This window comes from Chaetura pelagica, unplaced genomic scaffold (assembly GCF_000747805.2).
Source record: "Chaetura pelagica isolate M959 unplaced genomic scaffold, ChaPel_1.0 scaffold244, whole genome shotgun sequence".
NCBI classification, from domain to species: Eukaryota; Metazoa; Chordata; class Aves; order Apodiformes; family Apodidae; genus Chaetura; species Chaetura pelagica.
Genome location: NW_009953719.1, coordinates 2,805,552 through 2,820,236, shown reverse-complemented (window position 1 = coordinate 2,820,236; position 14,685 = coordinate 2,805,552). Strand labels below are relative to the sequence as shown.

The 14,685-nt window shown below is 41.7% G+C and overlaps 1 protein-coding gene across 1 annotated transcript in view; it reads left to right on the top strand.

The window, feature by feature from the left end:
* Positions 1 to 14,685, top strand: part of DSCAM (Down syndrome cell adhesion molecule) — a 393,639-nt gene that overhangs the window by 311,770 nt on the left and 67,184 nt on the right. Inside the window, exon 19 of the mRNA XM_010000447.1 lies at positions 5,586 to 5,719. Within this exon, the coding sequence (XP_009998749.1) occupies positions 5,586 to 5,719 (134 nt within the window). The remainder of the gene's footprint in view (positions 1 to 5,585; positions 5,720 to 14,685) is intronic.

The window sequence follows — 14,685 nt, the reverse complement described above, 5'->3', positions numbered from 1 at the left end:
ACAGGCGAAGAGAATTGGGGCTGTTCAGCCTAGAGAAGACAAGCCTCCAGGAAGACCTTATAGCACCTTCCAGTATTTGAAAGGGGCTACAGGAAAGCTGGGGAGGGGCTTTTCATCAGAGAAAATAGTGATAGGACAAGGGCTAATGGTTTTAAACTGAAGGAGGAATGATTTAGGTTAGATATTAGGGAGAAATTTTTCACTCTAAGTTTCCCAGGAAGGTTGCTGCTGCCCCATCCCTGGAGGTTTTTAAGGCCAGGTTGGATGAGGTTTTGTGCAACCTGATCTAGTGGTGGGGTTCCCTGCTCATGGCAGGGGGGGTTGGAGCTTGATGATCTTTATTTAAGGTCTCTTCCAACCTTAATGATTCTATGATTCTGTGGTCCCCAGCCCTCCCTCCCATGGAAAGCTTCATGCAATTGGCAAGTTGGCTTTCCTTTCAATGTCATAATACTTATGGGTTTTGTCTGGCTTTTCTTCCCCCATCTGCCTTCATAAAAAGAAACTGCTCTTCTTGAAGTTCCTCCTGGCAGAAAAACAGGTCAAGCAGAAGTGCCCAATTTTTATTTTTTATTTTTTTACAGAATACTTTGTGGTTCTGTCACCTACCCTGCTTTTTTACTGAATGTCTGGCAGAGGTTGCTTCTAGGTTTTCACTGACTCAGGAGGATGCATGTTTCTCTCTTGTATCAGTTTCTTTTGAGCAAATGCATTCTTATGCACATAAAAGCAATTTATATAATGCAGAAGACTATTCAGTGCAGCACTGCTGTCCTTCCAGCTGTCCTCTGCCAGAAAGGTTGGCGTTCAGAGCAAGGGGAAAGCTGCAGCAAGCAAGCAGCAGGGACTAGCTGCAGGGAGGAAGGAGGAGTAACACTAAACACCTTTGCCAGCCTCATTGTAAGACTCTGCCTGAATCCAGGGATTTTTCCTCCTCTCCTTTCTCTCCCTGGACACCAAGCTTACTAGCAATTAGCATGAGAGAGATGGATGTACAGATACCATCTGACAAAGCTTTATATTTACTCTGAAATGAATAAGCATAAATCCAATCAGTGCATGTTCATTACTCCTCAGAGCAGAACTGTGCTTGGGCTTGTTCAGCTGGTAAGGATGGCTGTGCTGTTCATCACCTGGATGCTGTGATGGAAAATGGCCCTTAATGACTCCTTAATGTTTTTTTTCTGTTGTCAGAGACCTCAAAATTTATCTTTTCAGACTGATAAATGTTCCCCTTGCAAAACTGGCAGGATTTGATAGAAATGGTCTATTTAATATGAAGCCAGTTCAGAGGGAATGAGGGGTGGACTGCACATGTGAAGGCATTTTGGCTAGCATAGGTCTAAATTTTAGGTGGGATATCTGCATGAACAAAGGCACTACCAGCAGCAGTTAGGAGTTTATTTTGGTCTGTTTTTCATAAATGTAGCAGCCAATGAGATACTCTTGTGCAGTGCAGAATTAAAAATCTGCTATGGAACAGGAGGGTTCAGTTTTCTGATATATTGGAAATATCACTCTTAAAGGCACTACAATCTGTGCATTTGCTTCCCTGCTGTTCAGTGCTGTGAAGAAAAATAGTAATATTCTCTCTGTTTATGAAAAGTGCAGTGAGAAGGTTCCTGGAGCTCCTCCCCATTATCCAGCACATCTAAATGCTTTTTCCCCGAGTAGTTGTATCAGTGTAATTGCCTTCTCTGTGTTAGCATTTCACTTCCACTGTCAAGAATACAAAGTGTTCTCCTTCACATGAAAGCAGCATGCTAGTTCTGTCTTTCAAAGCCTTGCTAGCTGGAGAATGAGGCCATCTTTGAACTAAAATTTGCCAAATCTGCTCCCTGGTGGGCTGCAAAGTTGGCTAGAAGCAGTCCTCAGCTTTTCTGTGCTCAGCCCTCATTGTCCTCCAGTTTCTTACAATTATTTTAACCGTGGTAACCTTGGAAAAAAGAAACTATGTTATTGTGCACATTTAACTTGTCTTCACTGGAATCTCTTGGACTCTGTGTGCTAAATAATGATCCGTAGACAATTCAATAAGACAACCCAGGTCTCCTGAAAATGCTGTCTCATAGTGACTGAAGCTAGTAAGGAATGTAATGGCAATGAGAGAAAATACCTTAAGTTAGCATAGCAAGCCTGGGGGCTCTCCTCTCCAAGATTAGGCAGGCACTTCATACCCCCACCACAACTTCTTCAGATACTCAAGAAACCCATGTTTAGTAACGAATGTGTCAGTTAATGCTGAGCTAACTCATAATCATCTTGTTTATGTCCAGGGGATGATGAGTTTGAGCAATGATTTTAACCTCTGGAGAGAGGACGGTGGTAGTCTGTAAGGCATCAGATGACAATCTGCAGAATTCTTGCTAAGGAAATGTAAACAGTTCTTCATACACAGTCATTGCTATGTGCACAACCACAAAGATAAAGAGTGGAGTAATAAATTAACATTGAGAACAATTTTGGAAACACTGAAAAAGCTGTTGCAGAATTCCAAGCCTTCAACAACAAGGCAAAGAGGTCTTTGGATTAGAAAAGCTTTAGAAATTTGACTATATGACTTCTTGTCTGTCTTTCTAGCCCCTCTTTTTGCTGTTCTGCACACTAGACACAAATAGAGCAGTCCAATGACAAGTAATATTTTCCACATATGTCTATTGACTGGAAAATGCTAGATGAATTTTGAGTTAATCCCTTAGCAGCTGACAGCCACGACTAATTGCCATCAGAACCTGTCCCTATACATCACACTCTAATTTAACATTAAATTACTTTAACCTCATACACCTATTTGCAGTGATTTCCAGAAAACATTACTAACCATAAAGGAATCCTCCCATGGGTTAAGTAATTACCCTGGAGAGTTAGCTTTCACTCTTCAGCAGCAGGAGCAAATAGCATTTCTAATGAGCTGGGTATAAATAACAAGTTGAATGCTGTCAAGCATCAATATTTACTCTGCATTGGGTAGAACTGCTAACTGAATTAGCCCCTTTGCAGTGAGGGGCTGGCTTTGCATTCAATTATAATGGTGACATTCTCACTTGATGCCTTATTAGCTTTCTCAACACACTATAAATAGAAAATGCATATTCAGAAATGTTGCACTGAGTGGTGCTTATCTGTCAGTTTTCTTACATCTGCCAGTACCTATAGAGATATACAATTGAAATTCTGCTTATATGGTTTTTAGAACCTGAAGTAGCTAGCTGCAAAGCTAAGCAAAGTTAGACCCCAGGCCGTCTGGCTTCTCTTTATAGGCAAAGGTTTTTAGCACCATATCTTCTTACTTAAATGAGGTAGAACCAAGATTAAGAATCCATCTAGAAAGGTCAACTTGCTCCAGAAGGATTTTTTAATTTATATTGCACAATAAGTGGTTTCTGTGAAAATAAAGAAAGCTGATCAGGCACTGGAATGGTGATTTTACTGGAAATTCAGTCATCATTATTGCTTTGCTTGAAATTAGACAAAAGGTATTGCTTCATTAACCAAAAGTCCTGCACAGAACAGAGTTCATCAAAATGTTTCATGTAGTCTTTAATACTGTATGTAGTAATTACCACTACAATGTATCTATTTTAATAATTTAACGTAAATATTATCCATTTGCAGTACTAAAAATATATTTCAAAATTATTTTTACTGTTCTAAAAATATGTTCAAATAATTTCCTGTTGACAAAAGAGTTATTTATTGAGCGCACCCTCAGCAAGTCTGCTGATGATGCCAAGCTGTGTGGTGTGGTTGACACCCTAGAAGGAAGGGATGCCATCCTGAGGGACCTTGACAGGCTGGAGAGGTGGGTCAGTGCCAACCTCATGAAGTTCAACAAGGCCAAGTGCAGGGTCCTACACCTGGGTTGGGGCAATCCCAAGCACAAATGAACAGAGAATGAATTTGAAACAGCCTTGAGGAAAGGACCTGGGGATGTTGGTTGATGAGAAGCTCAACGTGAACTGGCAATGTATGCTTGCAGCCCAGAAAACCAACTGTGTCCTGGGCTGCATCAAAAGAAGCGTGGCCAGCAGGTCAAAAGAAGTGATTCTCCCTCTCTGTTCTCAAGAGACCCCACCTGGAGTACTGTGTCCAGTTCTGGAGCTCCCAACACAAGAAGGACATGGACCTGTTGGAGTGAGTCCAGAGGAGGCCACCAAGATGACCTGAGGGCTGGAGCAGCTCTCCTATGAAGACAGGCTGAGAGAGTTGGGGCTGTTCAGCCTGGAGAAGAGAAGGCTCTGAGGAGACCTCATAGTGGCCTTCCAGTACCTGATGAGGCTACAGAAAAGCTGGAGAAGGATGTTTTACCAGGGTGTATAGTGAAAAGATGAGGGGTAATGTTTTTAAACTGAAAGAGGGTAGATTTAGGTTAGACATTAGGAAGAAATTCTTTAGTGTGGCAGTGGTGAGACATAGGAACAAGTTGCCCAGGGAGGTGGTGGATGCCCCCCCCCAGAAGTGCTCAAGGCCAGGATGGTTGGGGCCCTGAGCAACCTGGTCTAGTGGGAGGTGTCCCTGCCCATGCAGGGAGTTGAAACTAGATGATCTTTAAGGTCCCTTCCAACCCAAACCATTCTGTGATTCTGTGAGTTGTGATTTTTTCAAGAAACTTTAAATCAGCTTATTCTGATGCTAATTGTAGCCCTTGCTATTTTTTTGTAAGTACTAGCTTATGTGTAATGCGATATTGCAGCCTCCAGCAATGTTTTCAGTTCAGTATAAGAGCATTTTGAAAGTTGGTGAACACTATGCAGTATAGTGTATGTTTGAGAAGTAAACTGCTGATAAAATTAAAGTCTTTCTCAAAATGCAAGCATGCAAAGAGATACAGTTAAGATTATGCACCAAGAACTTAGCTTTTCCTCTTTGTAGTTTTTTCCATGTGGTTTTAGAGAGGATGAGTTTTTCCCCCTCTTTTTTCTGTGACAGTTTTCAATGGCTTATAAAGATAGCTGCTGTAACTGGAGAAATAGATGTATGTTCACATTCTGTGGCTCCTGGTAGAGGTCTGAACTGCTGAGGCCAAGGCTGGGGGGAAGGGGGCTCTGTGGCCGTGTGTCTGCTCACATGTCAGACCGCTAGCTAGACCTGGGTCACGTCACAGTGTAAACTGCGTGGGACTGCAGCTCACTTGCTCTCCATTAAGTTCACAGCTCTGCTCTGTGTATCCATTAAATTGTTCACATGTGTAATATTTATACAGCAAACTATCATTTAGTGTGAGTTATGTCTTCAAAATTGACAATTTGTAGTAACATGGGTTTGGGCAGTTTTCACTGACCAGAGACAACATATTTTCCTGCATGCAGGCCAGGGGTGATAGTTGACAAAAGTTTAATCCCTGGAAGCAGCTTCTACCTCGAGGCCCTCTGAAGCAGAGCCTTTCCCCTCTTAGGCAGAGCCATCCAAACCCTCTCCTGGGGCATGAGCAGCACAGGGGCTTCTTCCAAGTACAGTGTGTCCACTTTGGTCCACAGGGGCTCAGTCACCAAAGCAGCATGCTCCACTTCTCTTTTTTGCCCCTCTGAGGCACTAGGATGACTGGTTGCCTGCTTGGGCCACTCTAACACTTCATATTTTTCCAGTTCCAGGTCCTCCTGCTGGTGTTAAAGCAGCTGCAGCTTCAGCCTCCACCGTCTTTGTGTCCTGGCTCCCTCCCCTCAAGCTGAACGGCATCATTCGGAAATACACTGTCTTCTGCTCACACCCCTATCCCACAGTAAGTCCCACAGGGCAACCACAGAAGGGCAGCACTGACTCGTGGGGCTGAAATTGTGTGTCTGCAGGTGCTTGGTGCTTGATGCTTTCCTTGCCACTTCCTTTCCTGCCATTTGGTCTTTCTCCTAAGCAAGGGAGAAAGGGGATCCTGGGGTTACAGAGTGACTGAGAGTTGGTTTTGGTTTTTCCCACCTATAAAACTTTTGAAGCACTTAAACTTACTGCTGACTAACAAATGATGTAAAAACTCACAATTGAAGCTGAGTAGCCTTTAAGGCATGGGGTTTTGTTTAGAATTTACTCAGTGACCTTTTACAGGACTGGCTGCAAGCCACAAAGAGCCCTGTTGTAGCTGGAGGGATGTATTTATATACCCAGTTGCTGAATCTCACTTCTATTTTCATCTAAGTTCCTACCTTTTTGACTTGGGTATTCATGTGTGAAGGAGTATAATGTCTTATGAATGAACAAATTTGCTTGTGAATAAAATTATTTGTGCCTGGAGTATTTGCACACTCTCGGTTGATGTGCTATTACTTACTGAAAAAATGACAAGAGAAAAATAGAATTGAATATAAGGTATCTTTCTCTCTCTTAGAGTCACAAAGGAATCCACCTTTCTTTAAACACAAAGGTCAGTTGCTCTTTGGAAACACTCATGCATGTTTATTTTAATATGCATTTTAAAAGTACTTAGTTTTTATTTCATTTTTCATCAGGACTTCCCATCAAAAATATAATTCCAAATTGCAAAATGTAGTTTTGGTGGCATAAACGAGGAAATACTGTTACAGAAGTAGGAGGAGTTTGACAGGGAAATTCTCAAAAGTGTCTCAGACTTGTTTTCAAAGGTGGCTGAGAGAGCAAGGCTTGAGGGTATGTCTGAATAGGACCCTGGGGGCAGATACAGCCTCATCCAGCCCACTCTTCCAGTAAGTGAACTAATTCTGCAGGTACTCAAGGGAAGAAAGAGGAACACATGCATGTCCATTTATGGCTATTTAAACTGACAGAAACTGACACATCCTGCTATAAGCAGGGTTTATTAGTCCTTCCAAAAATGAGGGTAGGCAATCTGCATCGTTTGTGTTTGGGACTCCTAGCAAGTAATTTAACAATTGTAGTCATGCAAACGAAACTATCTTGATCATAATGTTCGAATGTAATCTAGCCAGACATTTTTCCCACATGATTCCTATATTTCTGTGGCACGCAGTGGGTTCAAGAGGTCGAAGCTTAGAGAACTAGACCTTGCTGTTCGGCCTGTGTTCCGAGTGGGAACCCAGAGCTTCTCTGGAGGGTTGAGAACACCAGGTGGTGCTGCTGGCTCTTGAAAGTTGCCAGGCACAAAGCTGCAGTACTTCTTCCTGAGGCTTTGCTAGCAACAATTTCATGTATGTTTGCATCACCAGGAAAATAAACCAAGAGGTCGAAGCTTAGAGAACTAGACCTTGCTGTTCGGCCTGTGTTCCGAGTGGGAACCCAGAGCTTCTCTGGAGGGTTGAGAACACCAGGTGGTGCTGCTGGCTCTTGAAAGTTGCCAGGCACAAAGCTGCAGTACTTCTTCCTGAGGCTTTGCTAGCAACAATTTCATGTATGTTTGCATCACCAGGAAAATAAACATCCTCGGCTTTTTTTTTTTTTTTCTTTTCCTCTGGTATGCCGTTCTCATCTTCTTTTTTTAAATGCCTGCTTATTATGTGGTTCCTTTTGTAGTACCTCAGTGATGGACAATGACAGGAACAGTTACTCTTGTTTTCTAGTCTTGGCCTCTACTGAATTTTACTGCTATATTTTTCTGACATTTGTTACAGCATGATGTGAGGGTATCCCTGTATATCCCAGCCCAAGGTCGAAGCACTTGGAGGTGTTTGTGTTTTCTGTTAATCGTTAATGTGTACCTGTACAGTCATCCTGTTGTCACCTGTGTGTATGAAGGGGTAGTATGTATATATAAATATAAATATGTATGTACACAATGTATATATATGCACGATATGTATCTCTGAGGACAGTCTGTACCATTTCTCATCAGTGTTTTGCCTGAGCTGTGGCTTACAGACAGAGCAGGTCTTCTGTCTCAGTCCTGTGTGGGGAATGAGGCAGTGATCACAGCCAGTGTTCAGTTCCCAGACATGAGCTTGAGCGTCTTTAAACAGGTACAAAATCTCAGGACACATGGAATGTAGAATACAATCCCCCAACTTTATGTCTTACAAAATGTTTTATTATCTTTTCTCTTTGAAAGGATTGTGAAATAAGCCTGCTGCAGAGGTGCTTGAATGCTAGCAGTCATGTGCAGATACAGTCTATGTACCCCAAGGAAGTTCTTGTATGATTTACTGGTGGCAGAAAGTAGTTGTTGACAGAGAAAGTGGTCTTAAATTAGGGTAAGGGGGCAAATAAATATAAGAAATGTGTCTTTATTATCTTTTCTGCACCATAAATAAGAAGCATTGTAACTGGAGTTACAGAGCCATAAAAACTTTCTGAACAGATGTCTTCCTTTAGTCAAAGGTCCAGTTGCAAAAGCGCTTTGCTAAAAGTGCCATTTAAGCAGAAAGCCAAACTCAGTTTTTAAGCATCAGTAACGAGAAAGAGAAAAGGACAGTGGTAAAGGTAAACTTAGGGGAAGGCTATATTCTTTGCAGACTGCATTTTACAAGCAGTATGTGTATGCTGAGAACAAGTCAATACAGTACACTTCAAGCACTTAGACTAAAAAAATAGTCCTTTACAAAGCAATTTACAAGCACTTAGACTAAAAAAATAGTCCTTTACATGAGAGCATTGCTTTGGTGTTTAAGTCATAAACAGGAAAACAAATTAACTCAGTTGTATTGTGCACGTTTTTATTATAAAGCACAACCCTCATACTATAAAATGAAGATTTGTGGCCTTTTGCACAGTTCAGTTTGCTTTACAAGGAGCAGAGCTGTTAAAACTTCTGCTTCCCCTGTACAGAAGGATGCAGACATCTCCTTTTTAAATATTAGAGTCCTAAGGACAGCATTTGCCTGGGATGTTTCAAGCCACAAATCTGATTAATGGGTAAAAAATATAAATTATTCTCCACAACAAACTATTCTCTAGGCAAGATAAAGGGCAAGCAAGGATCCAATGTCATACAGTTTAATTGTTTTGCCTATATTATTGTATAGGCATTATTAGAAAGAGCTTTCTCTTTTTTATTCTGCATATTAGAAGAAAGTACAGAAATAATACTTAATGGATCTTTCGTTCCTCAAATATCAGGAAAAAAAAACACCTGAAATTTAAGTAAAAATAATTCTCATGTATGTTAACTTATAGCCTGCATTCCCAAAATTCTTGACCCCCCTTCCTCCCACATCCATGTACAAATCCTTGCAGGAGCTGACATCTCAAGACCACCTGTACTGGTCACATATTGTCTGGCTTCCTTCTAGGTGTGCTTATTCCCAGTGTACCAGCAGGACTCTCATGGCACTCATTCTGCCCAAGCCTCAGGGCAGCAACACCCAGTGCTATCAGCTGCAGCACAAGCTGGCCTTCCATCCTGTCAGTGTAGGTTTTCCATAGACATTGCACATGGCTTGAATCCTGGCAAAGCTAAGGTGGTTCAGCTCCTACCTTGCTATGGGGAAGCTGTTTTATGTGGCTGATCCAGCACCTGTCGCCTTGGTTCATGGAAGTGTATTGCCAGGGCTTTTAAAAAGGCACAAGAAAATGAGATTTAGGTGATTTCTGAAAAACAAACAAAAAAACAACAAGCAAACAAAATACAAACAACAACAAAACCTCTTGTTGCATTCTGGTCACTACACTGCATAAGAAGGAATTAATGAGATTAGATTAAATAAAATTTAGATGATGGAAAGTGCCCAGAAAAGGTCATTGTGACACAAAGCATGCTATGGTTAGCTAGCCTGGGAAGCTGCAGCCTCAGAACAAGTGAAAAAGAACACAGAAAGAAGGCAGGAAAACAAAGGATAAAAAGGCAGGATTCCATGGTGCAGGAAGGGCAAAGAAACCATTAGAACTGTCAGGGAAAACAGAGAGAGATGAGAACTGAAGACATTTAGAACAACTATCATTTGGGTGTCAACAAGCAGTATGATATCACTCAATCAGAAATACACATATTAAAGTCTTATTTTGCTTTGTTGCTTAGAAAAGTGTGGCCATTATTGTTGTTGCTGCTGTTGGGGGTGATCCATTGATCACTCATTCATTAACAGGAGCAAGCATATTAAGTAGGCTTACCCTGCTGTTTCCAGCAAAGCAGGTCATTAAATTGTGCTTCAGTCTAATGCTTTCTCCATGAGATGCCTGGAGATTAATGGAAAGGAGTCATGTAAGTGTAACTGCACTATAAAAGAATAATAAATGGAGACTGGTCTCCTTCTCAGTGATTTCCCTTTTCAGGACATTGTCAGTTGGTTCTTTTCTTTGTTCCACTTATACTAAGATGTGGAATACGACGTCCTCGCTATCGCTTTCTGATTTCCTGGTAGTAAAAGCCAAAAGCAGAAATTGTTTGGGCAACTGTGCATAGAAAGTGTTCAGACATGAAAGACATACAATACTGCCAACGACTTAAAATGTCATAGAAGTTTTTTTGGAGCCTTTCCCTTGTCTAACTTAGGAAACATCTTGGTGGCAATCTAAGGTGTTTCTTTTTCTCTGAGAATTGCACATTAGCTCTGCCACCGTTTAGTTTCACTTTTTGTATACATATTTTGCCCAACTGGATCTTCATTTTTAACTTCTGTAGAATAATAGAATTTAGGTTGGAAGGCTCCTCTGGAGGTCACCTAGTCCAATCCCCTTCTCAAAGCAAGTGTAATTACCTTAAGTTGCTCAGGGACTTGTCTAGTGAAATCTGGAACACTTCCATTCATGGAGATCCCACAGTCTCCCTGGGCCTTAGTTCTGCTCTTTGGCTGTGAACTCGCGGTATTTTTTTTCTCCCAGCTGATCAGAATTACCCATGTCAAAACTTTCCCCACCCTACAGTTTCAAAAAGAGCTTGGCTCCGTCTTCTCTGTATCATCTGATGAAGGGTATGTAGATGGCAATAAAATCTCTCCTCAGCCCTCTCTTCTTAAGGCTGAGAAAAGTAGCTGAGTTCCAGCCTCCTGGCCATCTCCTGACAGCCCTATCCTGTTCTTGCTCCAGTATGTCCATGGTTTTTATGTACTGAAGAGCACAAGGCTGGACAGAGTACTTAGATGTGGTCTCACAAGGACATACTAGAGGGGAAGGATCACCTCCCTGGACCTGCTGCCTACACTTTTATGAAAGTAGAGTCGCTAATACCAGGCCTGCTTTTCTGCAGAGCTGCCCTTTGAAGAGTCAGCCCTCAGGCTGTATTAGTTTATGGAGCTATTCTATCCCACATGCAGGACTTTGTATTTGCTCTTTTTAAATTTCATGAGACTCCAGTCACCCATTTTCTCCAATCTGTTTAGGTCCCCCTAAACAGCAACACTGCTCCCCAGGGTATCAACTATTATCCCCAGTTTCAGGCCATTCACAAACTTGCTGACAATGTACTCCTGTTCTGTCTCTCAGGTCATTAATTAAGATATTAAACAGTATTGTTCCTAGAAAATTATCCCCTAGGGAAACTACTGATTACTGTCTTGTAGCTGAACTTCGCACCGCTGAACACAAGTCTGAGCCCAGCAGTGTAGGCAATTTTCCACCCATTTTATTTTTCACTTATTCAGCCCATATTTCACCAAACTGGTGATAATGAGACTGTAAAAAACTGTCAAAGGTTTTGCTAAAGCTGAGTGTGATGGGTTGACCTCAGCTGGATGGCAGGTGCCTACCAAGCTGCTCTGTCGTTCCCCTCCTCAGCAGGACAGAGTAGGGAAGAAAATAAGATGGAAGAAAAAAACAACCTAGTGTGTCAAAATAAGGGCAGTTTAATAAAGCAAAAGCAAAAGCTGCACCCAGAAGCAAAGGAAAACAAAAGATTTTTCTGTGCTTGCCATCAGCAGGCAAAGTCCAGTGCTCCCTGGGAAGCAGGGCTTCAGTATATGTAGCAGCTACTCTGGATATTGTGATGTTGTAATAATTAATGTCCCCCCTCCTCTTCCTTTTTCTTAGCTTTTGCTGCTGAGCAGATGCCATATGGTATGGAATATCCCTTTGATTACTTTGTATCAGCTGTCCTGGCTATGTCTCTTCCTAAGATCTTGCCCACCTCTACTCTACCCGTGAGGGGGGATTATGAGAGAGACAGCCTTAATGCTGTGCAAGCAGTGCTCAGTAGCAGCTAAAACACTGGTGTGTTATCAACACCTTTCTAGCTACCAGTACAAAGCACTGCACTATGAGGGCTGCTTTAAAGAAAATTAACTCCATCTCAGTCAGGTCTCATACACCCACCAGGTCACCACACCCTGCTTGTCCATAGTGACAGTCACCTTGTCATAGAAATCAGTCGGGTTGGTCAAACATGATTTACCTGTGGTAAATCCATGTCAGCTGTTCCTCCCTCTCCTTCAGGTGTTTAAAAATGGCATCTAATAGGATTTGCTTGAGAACATGTGTTCTCATACATCAGATGCATCTTGGGCAGAGTTGCTGGTCCCCTCTGCATACCTGCTGTGATAACTGTTGTGGCAATGGCTCCACCAGTCAGCAGCCCTCTGGCTTTCCCCACCTCTGAATGGGTCTGTACTTGCAAGACTATGAGCCCACTCAAGCCTTCCCCACCCATCAGTTAGCTTGTGAGCTTTGTCAGTGCCACATGCTCCTGCACCAGCCCCACAGCAAAGGGAAGTGTGGCACAGAAGTCGCCTGCTCTGGTGGGACATTTCCATTGATGCAGAGTGTTCCTGTCTAAGAGTGGACTGGCTTCTCCATAGTTGACTATGTAGTCCGCTTTGCAAAGGTGTGTCTATCTGCTTAGCTCTGTGTGTGCAGTACATGGTTTCTCCATCAGGAAAGCTGCAATACCCAAACTGTGACCGTTACTGCTTTCTTCTGAAAAATGTTCTGTGTTGTACAAAGTTATTGCTGGGTTCTCTTGGGCATGACCTTCGATAAGCATGTTGTTAATACCAAACCAAAGCCATGAGTGTTCAGCACATTACAGGAGGGATTGTGATTCTAAAATGTGAATTCTCTTGCCTTTGATTAAATGCTTTAAATGCATCTTAGTTTTCTGAGTGCTCAGTAGTCATATCTCTGCCAGACTTCCAAAGCTCTTTCTGTTTGACACCAAGTCTCTCACTGTAGAATATAAAATGAATGTCCCTGGAGTGGTGGTACCTCTGTGAAGCTGCTCCCCACAGCCTCTGAACCAAATTGTGATCAACTCCACAGTAAAACTCTATTTGAAGAAGACTTAAAATTGCATTTCAGTCTCCAGCATAAGTACCCAAAGACTGCCATATATGACAAGAATCTTGCAAAGCATCCAGATACAAATTTTAAAACCTACTTTTTTGATAGGAACAACCAGTTTATCCTCTGGTCTTGAATCCTGGCAATAGTTTTGAAAATACAATTGATCAAACTGTTGCTAGTTGTGGGATTCTGCTAAAAGATATGCTTTGTCCTTTAAATCCCCCTTGAGTGAGGTCTCAAATTCAGAAGCCTGAGGACTGGAAGGAGAAATTCCAGAGAAAGATGGTGTTGAACCAGATGAATGAAGTGGCAATGTTCGTGCAAGAATCTCAGATGACGCTGTCATGATAAGAGTATTAGCTGGATAATTAACCAGACCACATAGCAGAACCCAGTGCTGAGACAGGAGTAACAAATAAGAGTTATCTTGTAGTGCAAACCCTACAGTCAGCCCCAGGTACCTGGCAGTGACATGTGTCTGAAAGTATCCTTGAAAACTGTAATCTATTGTACTTCTCCCAAGGATTTAGTAAGAGACAGCAGCTGAAAGCCCAGCAAAGATTCATCTTGGCCTGAAAATATTTCTGTGAAAAAACTGGGCTTCAGAGAGGGGAGAGATGAACAAATGTGAAGTAACGATGGAGAAGAAGGAAACAATCTTTTATTTGGCTAAAACTCCCCAGTGGGGGTGCATTACTGTAGGGGTTTTTTTTCCAGTAAGTAGAAAAAAATGTCATGAGTAAGACTCTTCAGCTTTTCTTCCTCTCTTCCACAAATGCATAGCCTCCCAGTGCTGGTAACATAGTTTTCAAAAGGAAAATACTTAACCAAATTTCTTGTTTTCTTATTAAGTTCTATGTGTTTGAGATATGTTCCCCAATATAAACACATGCAGAATATTCCAGAAAACACCTAGTGGATATTCTTTGCAATGTATCACTATTATCCTATCAAAACCATACACTGGGTGTTGCCCTTTTATAAAATGAGAGTGCTCTCTGCTCTGTCTCTGTAACTCAAGGTGAGATTCAGTTCACCGGACTTTAGACATCTCAAAGAGAGATATCTATGCTGATTAAGGGGTCATCAAAGCTTTCCTTTCATCAAAGGAAAGAAAGTAGGTGTCTGGGAGAAACTGGAATAATCTTCTTCCAAGAGCTTCCCTTCTGTTCTTTTACTGTAGAGAAAGTACACATGGTTATTGTAAAGCATATGATGTATATCTTAAACTAGATGATATGGAAGTATATGCAATTATCTTAAAGATAGATCTTTAAAGAGGCACAGTTAGCTGAATTCCTAGCATCCAGGTATTTTCCATACACTTTCTTCAGGTAGACACAAGTCTTGTCTTGATTTTACATAGGATCTGTCTGAATTCTAAAAAATTGTGAGGCAGCTTTGCATTATATTATCTGACCCCTAGTTCTTCTCCAGCTTAAAGACTTGCATACAAGGCATGGAAAATACAGCAAAAGCCAGAAGTGATTTGTTGTTACACACTGTAAAGACTTCAGTGATTAAAGGGATGCTGAAAGTCTCTTTAAAATATCGAAGAAGTAGCTGGCAGAATTTGGCTAAGCAGATAAAGTTTCTTTCAAATAGAAGCTTATTTAGAGT